General features: G+C 36.6%; 2 protein-coding genes and 1 long non-coding RNA gene across 6 annotated transcripts; 1 reads left to right on the plus strand and 2 right to left on the minus strand.

The window, feature by feature from the left end:
- Positions 1-5,329: 5,329 nt before the first annotated feature.
- LOC106433484 (patellin-3) lies at positions 5,330-8,071 on the minus strand. Of its 4 annotated transcripts, none has more exons than XR_001286606.3 (5): positions 6,951-8,065; positions 6,585-6,709; positions 6,330-6,480; positions 5,854-6,216; positions 5,330-5,605 (listed from the first exon to the last, which is right to left on the minus strand). XR_001286606.3 is itself a non-coding variant. In XM_022696133.2 (5 exons), the coding sequence occupies exons 1-5, from the start codon at positions 7,914-7,916 to the stop codon at positions 5,458-5,460; spliced, it is 1,617 nt and encodes a 538-aa protein (XP_022551854.1). In that variant the 5' UTR covers positions 7,917-8,071; the 3' UTR covers positions 5,330-5,457. The 4 variants fall into 4 exon arrangements, 3 of the variants coding, with proteins under 3 accessions (XP_022551854.1, XP_022551855.1, XP_048604404.1); XM_022696133.2 differs by having other exon boundaries at positions 5,990-6,216; positions 6,951-8,071; XM_022696134.2 differs by having other exon boundaries at positions 5,937-6,216; positions 6,951-8,066.
- Positions 8,072-9,442: 1,371 nt separating this feature from the next.
- Positions 9,443-11,975, plus strand: LOC125582045. Its single transcript, XR_007319878.1, has 2 exons — positions 9,443-10,924; positions 11,692-11,975. It is a non-coding gene; the product is annotated as an uncharacterized LOC125582045 (long non-coding RNA).
- Positions 11,976-13,434: 1,459 nt separating this feature from the next.
- On the minus strand, positions 13,435-16,794 carry LOC106433465 (RING-H2 finger protein ATL11-like). Its single transcript, XM_013874290.3, has one exon. It carries the CDS (start codon positions 14,986-14,988, stop codon positions 13,810-13,812), a length of 1,179 nt encoding a protein of 392 aa, XP_013729744.1. The 5' UTR covers positions 14,989-16,794; the 3' UTR covers positions 13,435-13,809.
- Between the last annotated feature and the right edge of the window lie 362 nt (positions 16,795-17,156).

Consider the following 17,156-nt stretch of genomic DNA (forward strand, 5'->3'; position numbering starts at 1 on the left):
ATAGCTTTCTTCAGTCTCAACACATTCCCTCTCTTCACTAAGTGTTCCAAGCCTGGAGGTGGATGCATATACACTTCATCCTCCAGCTCTCCTTGTAGAAATGCATTCTTCACATCCATTTGCCATAAGCCCCATCCAAGGTTCACAGCTAAGCTTAATACAATCCGGATTGTGTGTAGTTTAGCTACTGGCGCAAAGGTCTCAATGTAATCTTCTCCATAAGTTTGAGTAAAGCCTCTTGCAACCAGTCTTGACTTCTTCCTCTCAACCTTTCCATCAGCCTTATACTTGATTGTGAAGATCCATCTACTAGTCACAGCCTTCTTCCCTTTTGGTAACTCACTCTCATACCATGTATCATTCTTGATCATAGCTCCTGCCTCAGCTCCAACTGATTCCTTCCATTCTTTATCCATCATTGCCTCTTCATAGCTTCTTGGTATGTAGTTCTCATCCAAGTTTACCATAAAAGCACAATGTTCTTCAGGGTATTGAGCAAAGGAACACACAGCCTGAGAAGGATGCTCCACAGCTTGGGCATTGTAGTACACTCGCGTGTTTACCCAACTAGAAGGATCCTTTCTCAGCCTTGTGCTTCTTCTCAATACTGGTTGGTTCTGAACCTGCTCCTCTTGGACACTCGGTTCTGGTGCTTCAGCCTGAGCTTCTACTTCTCCTTGGCTTTGATCACCTTGATTGTGAGAGCCTGAAACACTCTCTTCTTCTTCTTCACCCAAGCCGGCTCCATCCTGACCATCTTCTTGAGTTTCAGATTCCCTTCCCCCCCCTCACGATCAAGGTTAGGTGACTGATTAGCTTCAACAGGGGCCGGAGAACTCTCATGTTGGTTCCTACTCCCCACATTTGGATCCTGGTTCATCTTGATACCTAGACCTTCCAAAATCAGTCTTAAAGCGCCTGCCTTATCTGATGTTAAATCCTTTAGCTCCTCTTGATTCTTTTCTTCATAGTATCCTCTTGCTTCTATGAATTTCACATCTCTAGAGATTAGGACGCTTCTAGTTTCTGGATCATAGCACTTGTATCCCTTTTGTGTTGTTGAGTAGCCAGTGAACATAGCCTTAGTGCTCCTTGCATCTAGCTTGTTTCTCAACTCTCCTGGTACCAACACAAAGCATAAACATCCAAATACTCTCAAGTAATCCACTGATGGCTTGTGCTTGTTCAGAACTTCAAATGGTGCTTGATCCTTCAACACCTTTGTGGGAATCCTGTTGATCAAGTAACAAGCAGTAGCCACAGCATCACTCCAAAACCTCTTTGGAACGTTTGCTTGGAACATCAGTGACCTAGCAACCTCCATCAAGTGTCGGTTCTTCCTCTCAGCTACCCCATTCTGTTGTGGAGTATAAGGACAGCTTGTTTGATGCAAGATCCCATGATGCTCTAGATGACTCTTGAACGCATAGCTTGTGTACTCACCTCCATTATCTGATCTAAAAATTTTAATCTTGGCATTATAATGGTTAGTCACATAAGCTTGAAAGTTCTTAAATGCATCTATCACTCTATCTTTTGATGGGATTAAAGTTAACCAGGTGTATTTGGATTTTTCATCAATGAATGTGACAAAGTATTTATGATTGTCTCTAGATATGCAAGGTGCAGTCCACACATCAGAATGAATAAGATCAAAGCACTTATCATAAACACTAGTAGAGTTTGGAAACACAGTTTTACAATGCTTGCCTAAAATGCAAGCTTCACAATCTTTATTCTCAAATAAAACACCTGGTAACATCAAGTTCAAAGCTCTACCATGAGGATGTCCTAATCTAGCATGCCACAAATCATTTTTATTTAAACTAGAAGCAGTAGTAAACGAGCAATTGTAATTGGAAACAGGATCAAGTTCTTCAAGCAAATACAACTCTCCTTTAGTGATTCCTTTTCCAATCAAGTGGCTGCTCTCAATATCCTAAAACTTTACATCATTAGGACTGAATATAACATTGAAATTCAAATCAGTTGTGCATTTCTTAACAGATAGCAAGTTAGATGTAAATTCAGGCATGTAGAAAGCTCTAGTGTTTTTATCAAGCAACTTCAAATTTCCTATTCCTCTAATAGGGATCTTGTCCCCATTTGCAATCATAACATGTCCACTAGTTGGTTCTATATCCTTAATCAGATTTGTATCACTAATCATGTGATGAGATGCACCAGAATCAACAATTAATGGCTTAGTTATACTGCTAGCATTATGACAAAGGTTCAAAGGTGATCTAAATGCATTTAGTTCATGATTCATCCTAGCATTTCTAGCAAAGGTGTACTAATGTCTAGCATGTTCATTGCTTTTAACTATATCCATCCTAGCAATATCAGCAACACAAGGAGATGTTTCTATAGTCTTAACTATCATGGATGCACCAAAGGAGTACCCATGAGTGTTACCATTCTCCTTGAGCATTTTGATGAGAGTATCCATCTCGGATCTCCTGATGAAGTCTTGATCATTGCCACGGATGTTAGGAGCTCCTGAGTATGTCACCAGTGCCTTGCCATCACCCTCACGCCCCTCTCCTTCAGCTCCACGGCTAGATGATCCGGCTCCACTTGTTCCCTCAGAAGCATGAGCTCTTGCCTCCCTTTCCTTCATGAACTTTGCCGGCTTCAGATGAGGATGTAGTATCCAGCACTGGCTCTTCTTGTGTCCATGCTTCTTGCAGTGATCACAATTGCCATTGAACTTCCTATCCTCATACTTGCCGTGTGCTGCTCTGTTGGCTTGTGGTATCTCCTCATGATCAGTTCGCGCAGCATTGGCTAGAGACAAGTCTCCTTTACCACCAAACAAGCCAATGGAGCCTTGCTCCTTTTGTATCTGAGCACACGCATCCTCCAGGTCCGGAAGCTTCTCAGCCCTCAACATATGCTGAATCAACCCACTGTAGCTTGGATTCAATGTAAGCAACAACCCAAAGACCTTATCTTGCTCTCTCCTTTCATTTAGCAGCTCTGGATCAGTTGTGCTCGGCCTCAGCATCTCCGGCTCTGACCAGAGTGTCCGGAACCTCCCCAAATGCTTAGTGAACTCCATGTCCTCCTGAGTTAGATCATTCAAAGCTTTCTTCACTTCAAAGACCCGGCTGAGGTTAGAGGTGTTTCCATACACCTTCTTCAATGTTTCCCACAGCTCCGTGGCTGTCTCACAATAGCTGTAAGCGTCTAGAATGGCTGGCTCCAACGAGCTATGAAGAGCAGACATCACCATCATGTCCTCTTGTTGCCACTTCTCAGCTTCAGCTTCCGAGACACTCTCCTTGTCTCCTCCTTGAGTAATGAGCTTTGGAGCCTCACCAGATGTGATGTGCTTCCATAAACCCTTACTTCCCACAGCAGTCTTCACCATCCTAGACCATACTAGGTAGTTACTTCCCTTGAAAGTCACATCAACCTTCATCTTGGAACCACTCTCCATCTTCAACATTTTCACTTCAATAACTTGTAAAAGACTTGATCTTGAGACTCAGAACTACAACACCAGCTCAAACCATTCCTTGCCTTGTCTTTACTCTTCAAAGAACCCTCAAAAGGCTAGATAAGACTTCCGGAATGAAGATGTAGCTCTCGGGATGCAGCTTCTTCCAAGAACACTCACACCACTCTCACTTGATCTCTCAAAGTTTCAAGTTTGAATCTTCAAGAGAAAAACACCAAGAACTCAGATTGAAATCAACCTGGCTCTGATACCATATCACTTTTGAGTAATGTAAAAAATAATCTGAGTTTAGATAAGAATAGAGAAGAGATTACAGTAGATTTAAGAGATTAAGAGACTAATGGAGAATCATTGTAAAAAGTATAGAGAAATTGATTTGTTTAGAACTGTCTGATCTATTATTAATGAGAGAGTTTACAATATATATAGCCTTTAGATCCTAGGGCTTCATAAGGATAAAGTAGAACAAGCATGTGTAGTCAAAGGAGGAGAGGCGCGCCTAATTCAAACTAAGCCAATAAGGAGCTTCACATGTGTGACCGGATGGATAAGGTTTGCTTTCCCTTTACAGCTCTTATACAGCCTGTCAAGCCGCGTCCCTTATCCTATCTTCAACGGTCCGCTCAGTTACTCCCAAAGGTTAACTCCTTCTAAGTTACCTTTCACCTCAAGGTAGAGTAACTTCTCATTTGGCTGCGCCCTACTTGTACGGATAGTACAGCCAGTGTACGGCCTGTACGGTCTTGTCTCGGCCTAACTCCTCTTAATGCCTTCTTCTCCTCATTCCTTCTTCCCAAGGTTTCCTAAGCCTTCATAGATTAACTCATCATCTCAACAGTTACTGGGTATACTGATTCAGATTATGCAGGAGATGTGGACAGCAGGAGATCTATGAATGGTTACGTATTTACTTTGGGTGGTTCTGTTGTGAGCTGGAAGGCGACTTTGCAGTCGACAGTGACTTTGTCTACAACTGAGGCAGAGTATATGGCATTGACAGAAGCTGCTAAGGAGACAATATGGTTGAGAGGATTGGTCAGTGATCTTGGTCTTCATCATGATCAGGCTATTGTGTTTTGTGATAGCTTAAGTGCTATCTGCTTAGCCAAGGATCAGGTTCATCATGAGAGAACCAAGCATATCGATGTAAGATATCATTTTCTGAGAGATGAGAAGAGGATTGAAGCGAAGAAGGTAGGAACAGCTGATAATCCTGCGGATATGTTCACTAAGCCGGTTCCTCATAGCAAGTTCAAGCATTGTCTTGATTTGCTAAACATCTCAAGCTGCTAAATCTGGCCCTGATGGGTGTTTGGCCCTGAGGGGCATCTGGCTCGAAGAGAGCATTTGGCCCAAGTGAGGGAATCTGGCTCTGAGGAGCATCTGGTCCGACGGGACATCTGACATCTGAGTTCGACGGAACATCTGAGCAAAGAGAGAGTCTGGTACATATGTATTCTGAGCACGAAGAAGTGCATTCTGGTACATCTGATTATGGAGAATTCAAGTCAAGGTGGAGATTTTTTGAATAATGCCTTGAATCTGTTGGGCCTTAGTCTTTTGAGGCCCACTAGTGCTAGGGTTTTCCGGGACACAACTATATATATTTTGTGCCTCCTCTAAACCTAGTTAGCAGTCGTAGAGAAACTAGATCTGATCTTCTTGTAGACAGATCTCTGTAATTCTTCCATCAATAAAATCTCTCTTTGCCCGTGGACGTAGCTGTTAGGGGTGAACCACGTTAAATCTCTATGTCTTTCTTTATTGTTTATCCATCTGTTAATCTATATATTCTCACATCCGTCACAACACATCTATTAGAGGTGGTATATCTCAAGAAAAATGATAAATTTATAGAAAATAAAAAAGAATAATTTTAAGCTAAGATTTGAATTAAAATAGATGTGGTTGTTGATCCATCAATACCACTCATAGATTAGATACTTTTAGTTGTCCATATATAAATGATAAAATTAGTAGGTGGATGTTTTTTAAAATGAATAAAACACCTGTTTACTGTTGAAATTAGCATTCATTTTGAAAATAATTTCCAGATTCATAATTGGCATTTGAATGATGCAACAGCTTGGGTAAGCAGGACCATTGCAACTTCTTCCACCCACTCCAATCTTCAGACACCTACATATGTCAGTGTCGAGAAGTTGTTACAACGTGTAAATCAACAGCCTTACGAATCTCTTTAATTTATTTCAATTGAATATAACAAAACTTGTATTTTATGCGTTGATATTGCACTGACACATAATGAGCCATATACAATCGATTTCATAAACATACACAATCAATAAACGATGATTGAGATTTAAAGATATTCAAGTTCTTTATTATAGAAGGTCATGTAAAATATATTATTCTCAAATGATTACCTGAGCAAAAGATGCAGAACCTCCATCGTGTAAGTGTAAGCCACAAATACAAAATGATATGATATGATAAACCAAACACTCACATATACAAAAACGCACAGAAGACATCTCACATCAGAGAGGTTTGACATTGAACCTGTAAACGAGCTTCTTCTTCTTAGAGGTTGGGTTGTCTACAGTGAGTAAAACCTTGCCAAGCTCATTCACTTTGAAGCTCTGGGTTAACACCGGTTCATCGAATGGTTTCATCTTCCTCGGTTTCTGTACAACCACCGTATAAGCATCTTTCTCTTCAGGCACAAACTCTGCCTTGTAGCGCACCTCCCATCCAATTACCCTTATCTCCCACACAATCTCACATTTCTACAAAGAGATTGAACATCATTATGACTCAAAGACCTTGGTGACATCAATTATATAATGCTTTGAGTATAGGACACTACAGTAATGGGAGTCGAAGGTGTAAATGCTCTAACCTCATAGATTATGATCTCAACAGTTTGCTTTGTTCCAGGCTTAACAATGACCTCTGAGGCTGGATCTTCCAAAGAGAAGTCTGGATTGCAGTCACAAGGATCTACACTCAATCCTCCATATTGTACCGGGACTTGTTCGGGCGATATGTATCTGTATAGTCCACATTTTTCTCAACATATGAGTTGGTTGGTCGTAAAGAGACTAAACAAACAAACGAATCCACAAAAAAAAGAACAAATCTTTCGAATGTTTACTTGAAAAGAGTTTCGGCTGATCTTGACGGACCAGCAAACACCAACTTGCTCTTTGATCTTGGTGTCATGAACGGACCAATCACAGTGTAAAACACAAGGTACCACCAGGGAACATTGATGAAGGCCTAAAAAATTAATCAACAAAACATTTAAACCTCAATTTCAATCATGTCTCAATCTAGACAACAAGCTCAATCACCAAGGTTCAGTGTTCTAAAAATCAGTACATGCGGCAAATCAGTCATATTTAAAAAAAAAAAAAATACATTTTAGAAAATCGGTCAAGAGGCCTAGACACTAATCCCAAGTGCCTAATTACTGCCTGACGATTTTTTGATCATTAACGAAGACAAACAATTGATGTACCTGTTTGAAGACAAACTCAGGGTAATTGTCCTGAAGCAACTGCACGGCTTGCTTGGTCGCCGATCTCAGCTCTTTCTTCCCCAGTCCCGGAGAGTTCTTCATATCGTTAATCTGAAAAATGGTGGAAACTCCACCGGAGCTGAAGTCTAGCTTCCTTATACTCCTCTCCAAGAACTGAATCCTCGTCCTCAAGAAATGTTTCCTCTTTTCCTCATCAGAGAACGTTTTGTTGTAAAGCTCCTTGTTCTGAAACTCACCATAGACATTGTAACACACCGGGTGTCCTTCTCGGTCGTGCCCATGCATGAACACCACCTTGTCTAGATCATCCACAAGGTCTTCATCGACCAACTCGTCGATCTTGAACTCCCTTCTCCACTTGACTGTGTTCTTGAGCATTGCCAGCGAATCTTTCACCTTGAAGTCCCTAGCGCGTAGGAACTTCAGTAAAACGACGTCGCTTCTGTCGTCTTTGAGGAGAGGAACTCCCCAGATCGTGACTTCTTCAGGTGCGTTGCTGCCATCTTCCGGTTTAGGAACTGAACCGAATTGGTGATTGTCTAGAGCATCTCGCACAAGATGTTTCAATTCATCAAGAGATTTCTTCTCGGAATCGGAGAGATCGGAGAGCTTGCTGCTCTCTTCTTTGAAAGAGCCAAGATTCTGTGGAATTCTCTTGTCCTCTTCAGATGCTTCTTCCTTCTGCGACGTCTCTTTTTTCTCTGTTGACGCCGTTTGTGTTTCCGTTACTTTTGGTGGGTGATGCTCTTCCGGTGTTACTTCAGGCTGAGCCGCCGCGGTTACTGCAGTTTCCGGTGGATTAGTCTCGGTAGCTTGCTCTAGAGTTTCAGTCTCAGTCGCCAAGACTTGATGAGTAGAATTTGATTCTTGTGGAGGTGTTAGCCCCGATGATGGTTGATTCTCCGGTGTAGCGAGAGTGGTGGTGGTGATAGATTCTTCTGCCATTTTTTTTTACTTTTGCTCTCTTGTGTTTGTGATTTTGTGTTTTATTATTACAAAGGGAGAGACAAAAGTGAGTTAAAGAGTATATTGGTCACGCTGGTCGAACTGGTTTTTTTGTTGAGTCGTTAGCTCTGAAGACAAAGAAAAAACTATGGTTGATATTTTTTATTAAAAGTAATTTATTAACTTTTTCATCAGTTCTAATTTTCAGATTACAGATCTGAACACTGGTGTGTAATCTAGAAATTGGAATCCGATGAAATTGACTAAAAATACCTTTTCATCTTTTTTAAGGTGGAAAGAAGGAAAAAGAGTCAAAAGACCAGATAAATCCACGTGAAACACCACTTTCGTTTGTTTCTTCTGACAAGCTGGCTGCTCCTGCTCCACGTATCTAACTCTCTAAAATTACTAAATTTTGTCTCCGTTGTCTCGTTTTGACTGTTACAAAAAAAATATTAACTGCATAGAAAATGATAAAATCGGAGTGACTGGTTTACGTATGAGGATCTCAAAATAATGAGAGAATAAGATATCACCAAAAAAAACAAAGAGATGACAAAAATCTAAAACTAGAGAAAAAAGCAGATCGCTATTTATGAAGAGGCCTGAGACTGTTTAACTAATTGGGATTATAATACAACTTATAAAGAATTGTTGAATTTATATTGTTGAGTGGGAGCGTACGGACAACAAGAAGCAAGATCTTTGCCTAAACTATATGGTTATAGTAAAGTGAGCAACGGTCCTCAAAATTTGTAATTTGGTCATCACATCTCGCTATACATGCATCTTGCTATGGTAACCATTAATTCCACATTCTTGAGGCATTCTCTTAGTGTAAAGTGGTTTTTCTACTTAAAATACAAATGATATATAGAGTACAGATATATTAATTTGTACTTACCAGGTTCAATTTATGATTATTTGTAATGTAGGATTAGGTAGAGTAACACAAGAAGCATAACCAACAATTCTGATTGCAAATGTGGATGGTGGACTGGTAGCTAATAATTCAGACATCCTGATACGCTTCCTATGTTTATATCATTGTTGGATTATATTTGTGAAAAAAAATGATCCTCTTAAAACCATGACAATGTAGAAGAGCATTTTTTAACCCTTATTTTTACGGTCTGCGGACGAGTTAGATAAAGTGGAAAGTAAGTGAACCCATGGAGTATTCAGAAACAGTGATAGCCTCCCACAATGATTGTTGCATGGTTTTCTAAAACTGTAAAGCAGTGTTTTGAAAATCGAACCGGACATTGATTCAGCATCGTATAAAGGCCAATGGTCGGATCGGTTCAACCCGTTTAACCAAAATTTTAAATTTTCAGTTTAATTTTAAATTAAGTAAATATATATATATATATATCTATACATTTTTTTTATAAAACTTTATATCATTGTTAGAATATAAAAATGACATGAAAATAAAACATAAACTTGAAATTAATAAAAAATACAATGAAAACTAATTTATTTAAATAGATATTAAAAAGATATGAACTTTTATGATTTTTTTAAAAAAAATTACAAATTTTTAACTTAAATTTGAGAAAAAACGAATTTTAATATTGAACCGAGTTATTAATTTTACCGAATTTGACAGGTTTTGATCAAATTTATCGGTTTAGCTCTAATCCAGTTTTATCTCAACTCGGAATCGGTAAGAAAAGCAAATCATTTTCCGACCAGTGTGGTCCGGTTTACAAATACTACTGTAAAGATTAGTCTTCTGTGATTACTGCCAAATGTAAAAACCTCTTTTTTCCTGTTAATCAGTTAACTGAAGGCATGTCATATTTTAGAGCGAGCGGTCCCACATGACAGATAACTAAACTAAGATCGTGATTAACCCCGTTTTTTTTAACGGGAGTTTTTAGCTTCTGCTAAAAGACAGTTCTTAGATTTACTTAGATTTTAACTAAGAAAAGCTAAGAACCGTCTCTTAGCCGAAAAATGTAAAGAAAAAAAACAAAAAAAATGTCAGATCATGAGTTAAGAACCCCGGCTAAAAGACCGTTTGATCATGCCCTAAAGAAAATAACCATTAATACAAGTCGACCGCCATAGTCACCGACTCTAAGGGTCCGAATGGTGACTGCAGATTTGGTAATATTAGCGGGGCGTAATTAAAGTGTGGTACGGTCCAACTGTGGTTCGTGCGGTTTGCGGGATAAGTGCGGTTTTGATTAAAAAAAAGTAGTGGGGTTTTAATAAAAAAAAGTAGTGGGGTTTTGATAGAAAATATAATGTAAAATTAATTGTTTAAAATATTTTTTATAAAATTATTTATTTTAATGTGTAATCCAAATAAATGTGTTTATTTTTTTTCAAATGTCATACCCAAAGATTAATATTTGTATCTTTTGATATTTGTGCTAGACAAAATGAAGTAAAGTTTAGTTAATATTCTAAAATAAATTTATTCAGTGGTAAAAGTAAAGACATAAAAATACAATGCAAAAAATGTGGAGTAAACATAACCATAAGATGAAAGTATATATTGTTATTATAATATCTTTTATTAGTAAAATAAGTAAATGAAAACTCAATTTTTATTATTAAGCAAGAGAGAGAGTGCGGTATTTAGTGCGTACCACACCATATTAGCAGTAGTATATGAAAAGTGCGTTATTTGCATGAACTGAACAAACAAAAAAATATTTTTTCAACTGGTTATTTCATGAAAAAACGCTCTTGATATTACATTTCTCTTGATCGGTGACATTTACAATTTTAAGTCACATCAAGTCCAAATACGCACCGCACTATGGTTTCCATTCATAACCTAAACTAAACCAACAAGCACCGTAATTAAATACAGATATTTTTTATTTCTTTTTAAACAAATCTTTGGAAGTCTTACGAAAATTACAGAGAAAGCAACGACCGAGGAGGAACAAAGTCGAAAATGAATAGGTCGCCGGAGAACGATAAGTGTTCGATATGTCATGCACACTTCACCGCTCCTTGCCAAGCCAATTGCTCTCACTGGTTCTGCGGTTATCTCTCTCTCTCTCGTTCGTCCTTTCTTGTCTTTTAGTATTTCCATGTAATCGGATTCGCAATGGAACCTTTTTTTTTTGCAAAGAGAGCTCTCTCCGATCGTTTACTAAGAATGGCTTTTGGTATTTAGAATCTCAAGTGCAGAGTTTAGGAGTTTTGGAATGAATCATGTTAGTCTCCCACTTTTAGTTTGACTTTTTTTTTAATTATTCTTACAGTTTCTAAAATTTGTCGTTGGGACATTTGAGGTTTTCTTTAATCCATGATCGTTCATTCCCATTTATAAATACATGATCCCTCTGTCTGACTAAGGAAACTGTCATGAGTTATGATAAGGCCATAGGACCAAAAGCTTTAAACCACAAGTCAATAATCTTTCTATACATGTCAATATATCATGAACATTATCTCACATGTGATAGTTCTTTATAGCCTCATGAACATAACGGACATGGACAACATAGGCCTATATGAACAAAACTAGTCACACCACCACATGAATACACTTTTAAGATTCTCTACTCAGTTTGTTAGAGTCTAAATATAAAGCTATTGATCTAAGAAGATTCTCATTACACAGTTTACATTTTTGGAAACCAAATATCATGAAAGGTTGCAAGTAATCTCTAGTGAAGTTGTAGGAATCAGGAAAGTGAGGGCTGCAAAACTGAACACGAGTTACTTGCTTGTCATCTTTCTCAACCATCTCTCTGTCTTGACCAGTGTACTATACCCATTGAACAAAAATCTATTCTTGATTCAGAATCTACAACCTAGTCGATCAAGATTCATAACAAGAACAGAGGATGAGTTTTGATTCACCTGGAGGTGATTGATCGAGTCTGGAGTAAATAGAAGAGCCGCGAAGCAAGCAACACTGGAACGTTTGTTTCGAAAGTCGTATTATACATCATCGTTGTCTTCGCTCCATCACGTTTGAAACCGTTGAACGCGTTTCGCACGGGTTTATGTTTGTTCGCAGTTTGATAGTTTGATGTTATATATTGTACAATTCTGATGACATTAATATTTATGTACTTTGTTCGATATTATTATTACTATATAATATTTCTGTTTTTTTTATATTTATGTACTTTGTTTATATATGTAAAGATCTGACGTTTTTACATTTTAAATATTAATGTAATCTAATTCCATCGCATATCCTAAAAATTATATGCTCTTTTAAAGACATTTTAAAGATTTTATGGGGTTGTTAGATGTAAAAATATATCTTTTTAAAAAATAATTACGATCCGACATTTTTAGGATAAATTTAAATTATATGCCATTAACGAATTTAATAGATTTTCATTTAGATTTTTAAAATTATTATTTTAATATATTATATGTAAAAACACAAACTAAAAAATAACATCTAACTAAGAAAATTATTTCAATACATTATATTTAATTTAATTAATTTAATTTAACAAATATTTTTATCAGTAAATCGAAGTTTGTAATCATATTTAGATTATTTATTCATGATGACATAATAGTTTTAAAAGAAAATATTATTCTTTATATATTTTTAAATTACCATTACATTATATTTTGTAAATACTTTCTTAACTTAATAAATATTTTAATTTAGGGTTTGGGTTTGTAATAAAAAGACTAACATTTTTGAAATATAAAATATATTCACTTCTCTGCGTTTAACAAAATAATCTTTTTCCCAAAATGCTAAATGTTGTATGATCAATTGATAAAAACAAATACACACTAACACACAAAAGCAAATATAACTACAATAAATTTGAAAACCTAAAGTGAACATCTAAAGACATTTGCAATATCAAGAATAAAAAGGTTGAGATTATATTGTTAGGTTGTTATGGTCAATCAAAATATTAATAAAATCTACAAAATCTAGTGAATTAGTTATAAATAGAGTTAGTTCATTTTGAGTAAAAGACTAAAATATCATTAATGAAAGTCTTAGATTCAAAGGCATTTTGTGTAAATCACACATGAAGTTAAGATTAGTTTTATTATGTACTCTTCTTTTAATAGAGTAAAATACAGTTTAGCCCCAAATTTTTATATCTATGTTAATTCAAAAATTAATAACAGTAATATGGTGGAAAGTTTAGTATAGAAAATACCAATTTCTCTCATTCTATTTACATTAATTTTTATTCTTCTCTTATCATCATCATTTGCATTCAGTAGTTTTGTAGTGAGTTTCGGTTTTTCGGCCTAGATATTACATAACTATTAGTGACTTTTTTTTTACCAGCTATCTATTGCGGCTCTAAATGTTTAAAACTTTTAAATATTTTGACTGTTAAAGTTGATTTTGCTTATGTTGAATGATATATAATGAATGTGGTTTTTGAAATAATAAAAATTCCTTATCAACAAAAATAATAATAAAAATTCTGAATTGTTGATTTTTTTTGAAAAAAATATGTTAATAGTAAATTTAGTTTTTTTGGTAAAAAAATATGTTAATAGTAAATTTAGTTATTTTGGCTTTTAATTTATTTTATTTTTGGGGGATTTTGTAGTTAGAGTCTGATTTGAATAAAATTGGATTTTAAAATCTATACTATTAAAGCAGGATCCTATTGTCCTTTTTACCTTAGCCTGTTCTTTCAATTGTATCAGTGAGATCTTTAAACTTGAGATTCAACTCATTCTTGTTGAACACGTTATAAACATTAGTGATTAGACCACATATACTAATTGTGATTTTTATTTTATTCCCGAGGAAATGAATTCTTATGTAATAGACCAATGAAAGAACAAATAAAACAAAGAGCGGATCTCGTCCCGCAACATTAAAACTGAAAATAAAGAATGCAAAAAATAAAAATAATAGGTAAGACTTCCTTAGTTCAAAAAAAAAGGTAAGACTTCCTCAGGTAACCAATTATACAACTTGGTCAACGGATGGGCTATCATGGCCGGAGCAAAGGTGATCGGACGAACGTTCACCAGTGTCGTCCTTTCCAATAAACAACCAATCGAACGGTGACTTCATTGCTAGAAGCAAACTCCTTGGTGTACACACCTGATCACCACTGCTACCTGGAGGTGTATTGATCGAACAGGAACATGTCCGGTACGGAGGAGTTATGGAGAAGGGTTTACGGTCTATCACACAATCTAGGTCAAATCGTTCATAGTAAAAATAGTTTGCATCAGTGTTCAGGCTTCCGGTTCTTATGTACCCTCTCTTTGAACTCATCATCTGAGGAAACGTCACGTGGCCTTTTAAAAGGCTTGGTTCCACGAGCTTATTGTGAATGTCTTGAGGTAGCCTAAGCGTGAACCGGTCGAGATTCTCCTCACGTTCACTGGTCCAACCGAAATTGGTGAAAAGTTCGGCTAAATTCCATCCGGTAGAGAAAGACCTACGTGGCATACTCTGGTTACAGTTCAAGGCCACCGAGTCAATCAATCTTGCATCTGGAGAACCAAAAACCGTATTCCGCTCACCGGTTATTTCAGAACGAGGAGTGTCATCGGCTAAACCGGGTATATCGATAGAAACAACCAATTCTCCCGGTACGGGGACGAGATTGGCGCGGCATAGAGGACACGTGGCGTGAGACTGGAGCCAAGCATCTATACAATCAGGATGGAACACGTGGCAACATTTAGGAACCAAACGCAAGGTTTCAGCGTCTTCGAACTCGTTTAAGCAAATAGAACACTCGAGGGCCTCTTTGCTGATCTTGACCCTTGAGTATCGGAACGTCGGAAAAGTCTCAATGACCGACGCGTCGATTCCACGCGCCCGGGGGCGGCTGAGGGAAAGCATGTTACCGCCAGCGTGGACGGAATGGTCGTTGTTCATCCCGATGACTCGCTCGAGCCACCTACGGAAATATATGGAGAAAGAGCCGAGAACGACGAAAGCGCTGACTAGGACTATTATGAGTATCATCATGGTTGGGTCCCACGCATAGCTTTCTTCATACATATCTGAACCGCCGTCAGTGGCTTGAGCCGAAGCGTGGCCGGAGAAGAGTAGGAAAAAGAGGTGTAGCTGTAATATTGAACCATAATGCCCGGTGACTGAACGGTTAAGATCTTTAGGGTTCATGAGGACCAAGCTTTAACTGGCTTGGGTCTCGGGTCAATGCAACAATTCTATCTACTTTTGTTTCTGAAGAAAGGAAAAAAACAATACTGGTATGGTCATCAAAAGGAGATGATACGATAAGAACAAGAGGAACACTAGACGCGCTGAGATTTGGTAGGGGTTGCTCAATGGTTACAATGGGCCTTTGTGGTAGGTTGACTATGAAGTTTGAACAATGTCACTACTCACTATTTGAAAGATTTTTGGACCATAACTAATTAATATGTTATATACACAATCTATTTTCTAATAGTTGACGGTTAGTATCATGCACATAAAAATTTTAAAATTTTATTTTTCTAAACAAAACATTATTAATTATCTATATTGCCATAATTCAATCGATAATAAGACAATATGAAGAATATAAAATGTCATATAATAGAAAACTAGGTGTTTTGCCAGCACTCGCGGGCCTGATTTTGAATATTTATAAATTTATGTTTTAATAATTTTAAAACCAACATGATAATTTATTACTATCTTTTCAAAATGTTTAAATCTAACATAAAATTATTTATATATAACAAAAATTTTCATTAAAATATATATGCTTAGTTTTGTGTTGAAATTTTATAACATTCACATATTAGATTAGAAATATTTTAGAAAATATATTCATCCAATTTTTTTATACAAATATTTTTGTTTGATTAATATTTAATTATAAAACGTTTTTTATCTTAATTTTTACTTTTTACATTAGTAAAATATTTATTTCAAGATAACAACACAATATATAAGAATTATCTTATTTAAAAAAATATAATATTTATTAATATAAAAATAGTTTTAATTATAATATATATATATATATATGTTTATTAAGGGTAACATAGACTTTAGCCAGTCTAATTTTTAACGTGAGAGCTACGTTGCGAAAAATCACTTTGCAAATCCGTTGCGAAAAATCACTTTGCAAATAATAGTATAGATTTAGGTATTGAAAATTGAAAACATTATCTAATTTAGATTAAAAAGTGTACAACTTCAATTTTTTGAAAGTGTAAACTTTTATTATGAGTTTATATGATATGATTGTGATTTTCCACCTACAGCTGAGATGTCTTCTATCAATGGAACAACCGGTTAGTGCAAAATATCGCAATTTGTTAAGGTTTTGATGTGTCACAGAATTATGATGGTAAACTCTTGAATAACATGAGATGGTGGTTTATCGGTCAAACAAGAGTCTAAGAGCATCGTTAACCGGGTTGCTTAAGCCCGTCTCTTAGTATTATTGAAATTAAAAAAAAAAAAAATAGCAAATGCCTTGAGCGACGTTTCTTAATCAAGCTATGGAAGAGACGGCTCTTGAACACTCCTCGTCTCCTTTCTTCTAGAATCATTCTTCCCGCGACCCATCGCGACGCTCACTCTCATTCCTCTCCGCTTCTCCACAAGGGCTAAATCTAGATGAGCTCTGTGCTAGATCTCAGAAGAAGCTCGTCCAGAGCTCTGTTGTAATGGGAGATGGTAAGTTTAATTCGATTCTCCGTCTGCAGTCATTGTCTTCTCCAAGTCTGGCAAGCTCTTCGAGTTCTCAAGTACTAGGTGGTAATTAATCAAATCCTTTTGTTAATTCCATTTTTTGTATCTGCATGTGTCAACATTTGTTCTTGCTATTAGTGAAATTGGTTCTTGCATTTTTGTTCAGATTCATTAGTCCTAAACTCCTAATAAATCTCACATTTACTTCTTAGATCTAATTTGTCATTTTTTTTAGCACGAGGAAAACGCTTTTGAGATACGGAAATTACCAGATCTCTTCAGATGTTTCTGGGATTAACTGTAAAGCAGAGGTTAGAAACTCATGTGGTTTTTGCCTAGACTCAACTCAAGTGTTTTGACTGTTTTGTCTTGATGCATTATAACCTGACATGCTGTTTAGAACCGGGAGGAGTTTACAGAGGTGGACCTTTTAAAGGATGAGATTTCAATGCTTCAAGAGAAACAGTTGTATGCAACCTAATCCAAACTGTGTTCTTACTTATTTTTATTGTTTCCCCCAACCATCCACCACTTTTATGTCTTATATGGTTTGTCTTTGCATGTTTTGTAGACAGCTTCAGGGTAAGCGTTTGAGTATTCTGAGCTTGAAAGAGCTGCAACACCTTGAGAAGCAGCTA

Source organism: Brassica napus, chromosome C2 (genome assembly GCF_020379485.1).
Source record: "Brassica napus cultivar Da-Ae chromosome C2, Da-Ae, whole genome shotgun sequence".
NCBI classification, from domain to species: Eukaryota; Viridiplantae; Streptophyta; class Magnoliopsida; order Brassicales; family Brassicaceae; genus Brassica; species Brassica napus.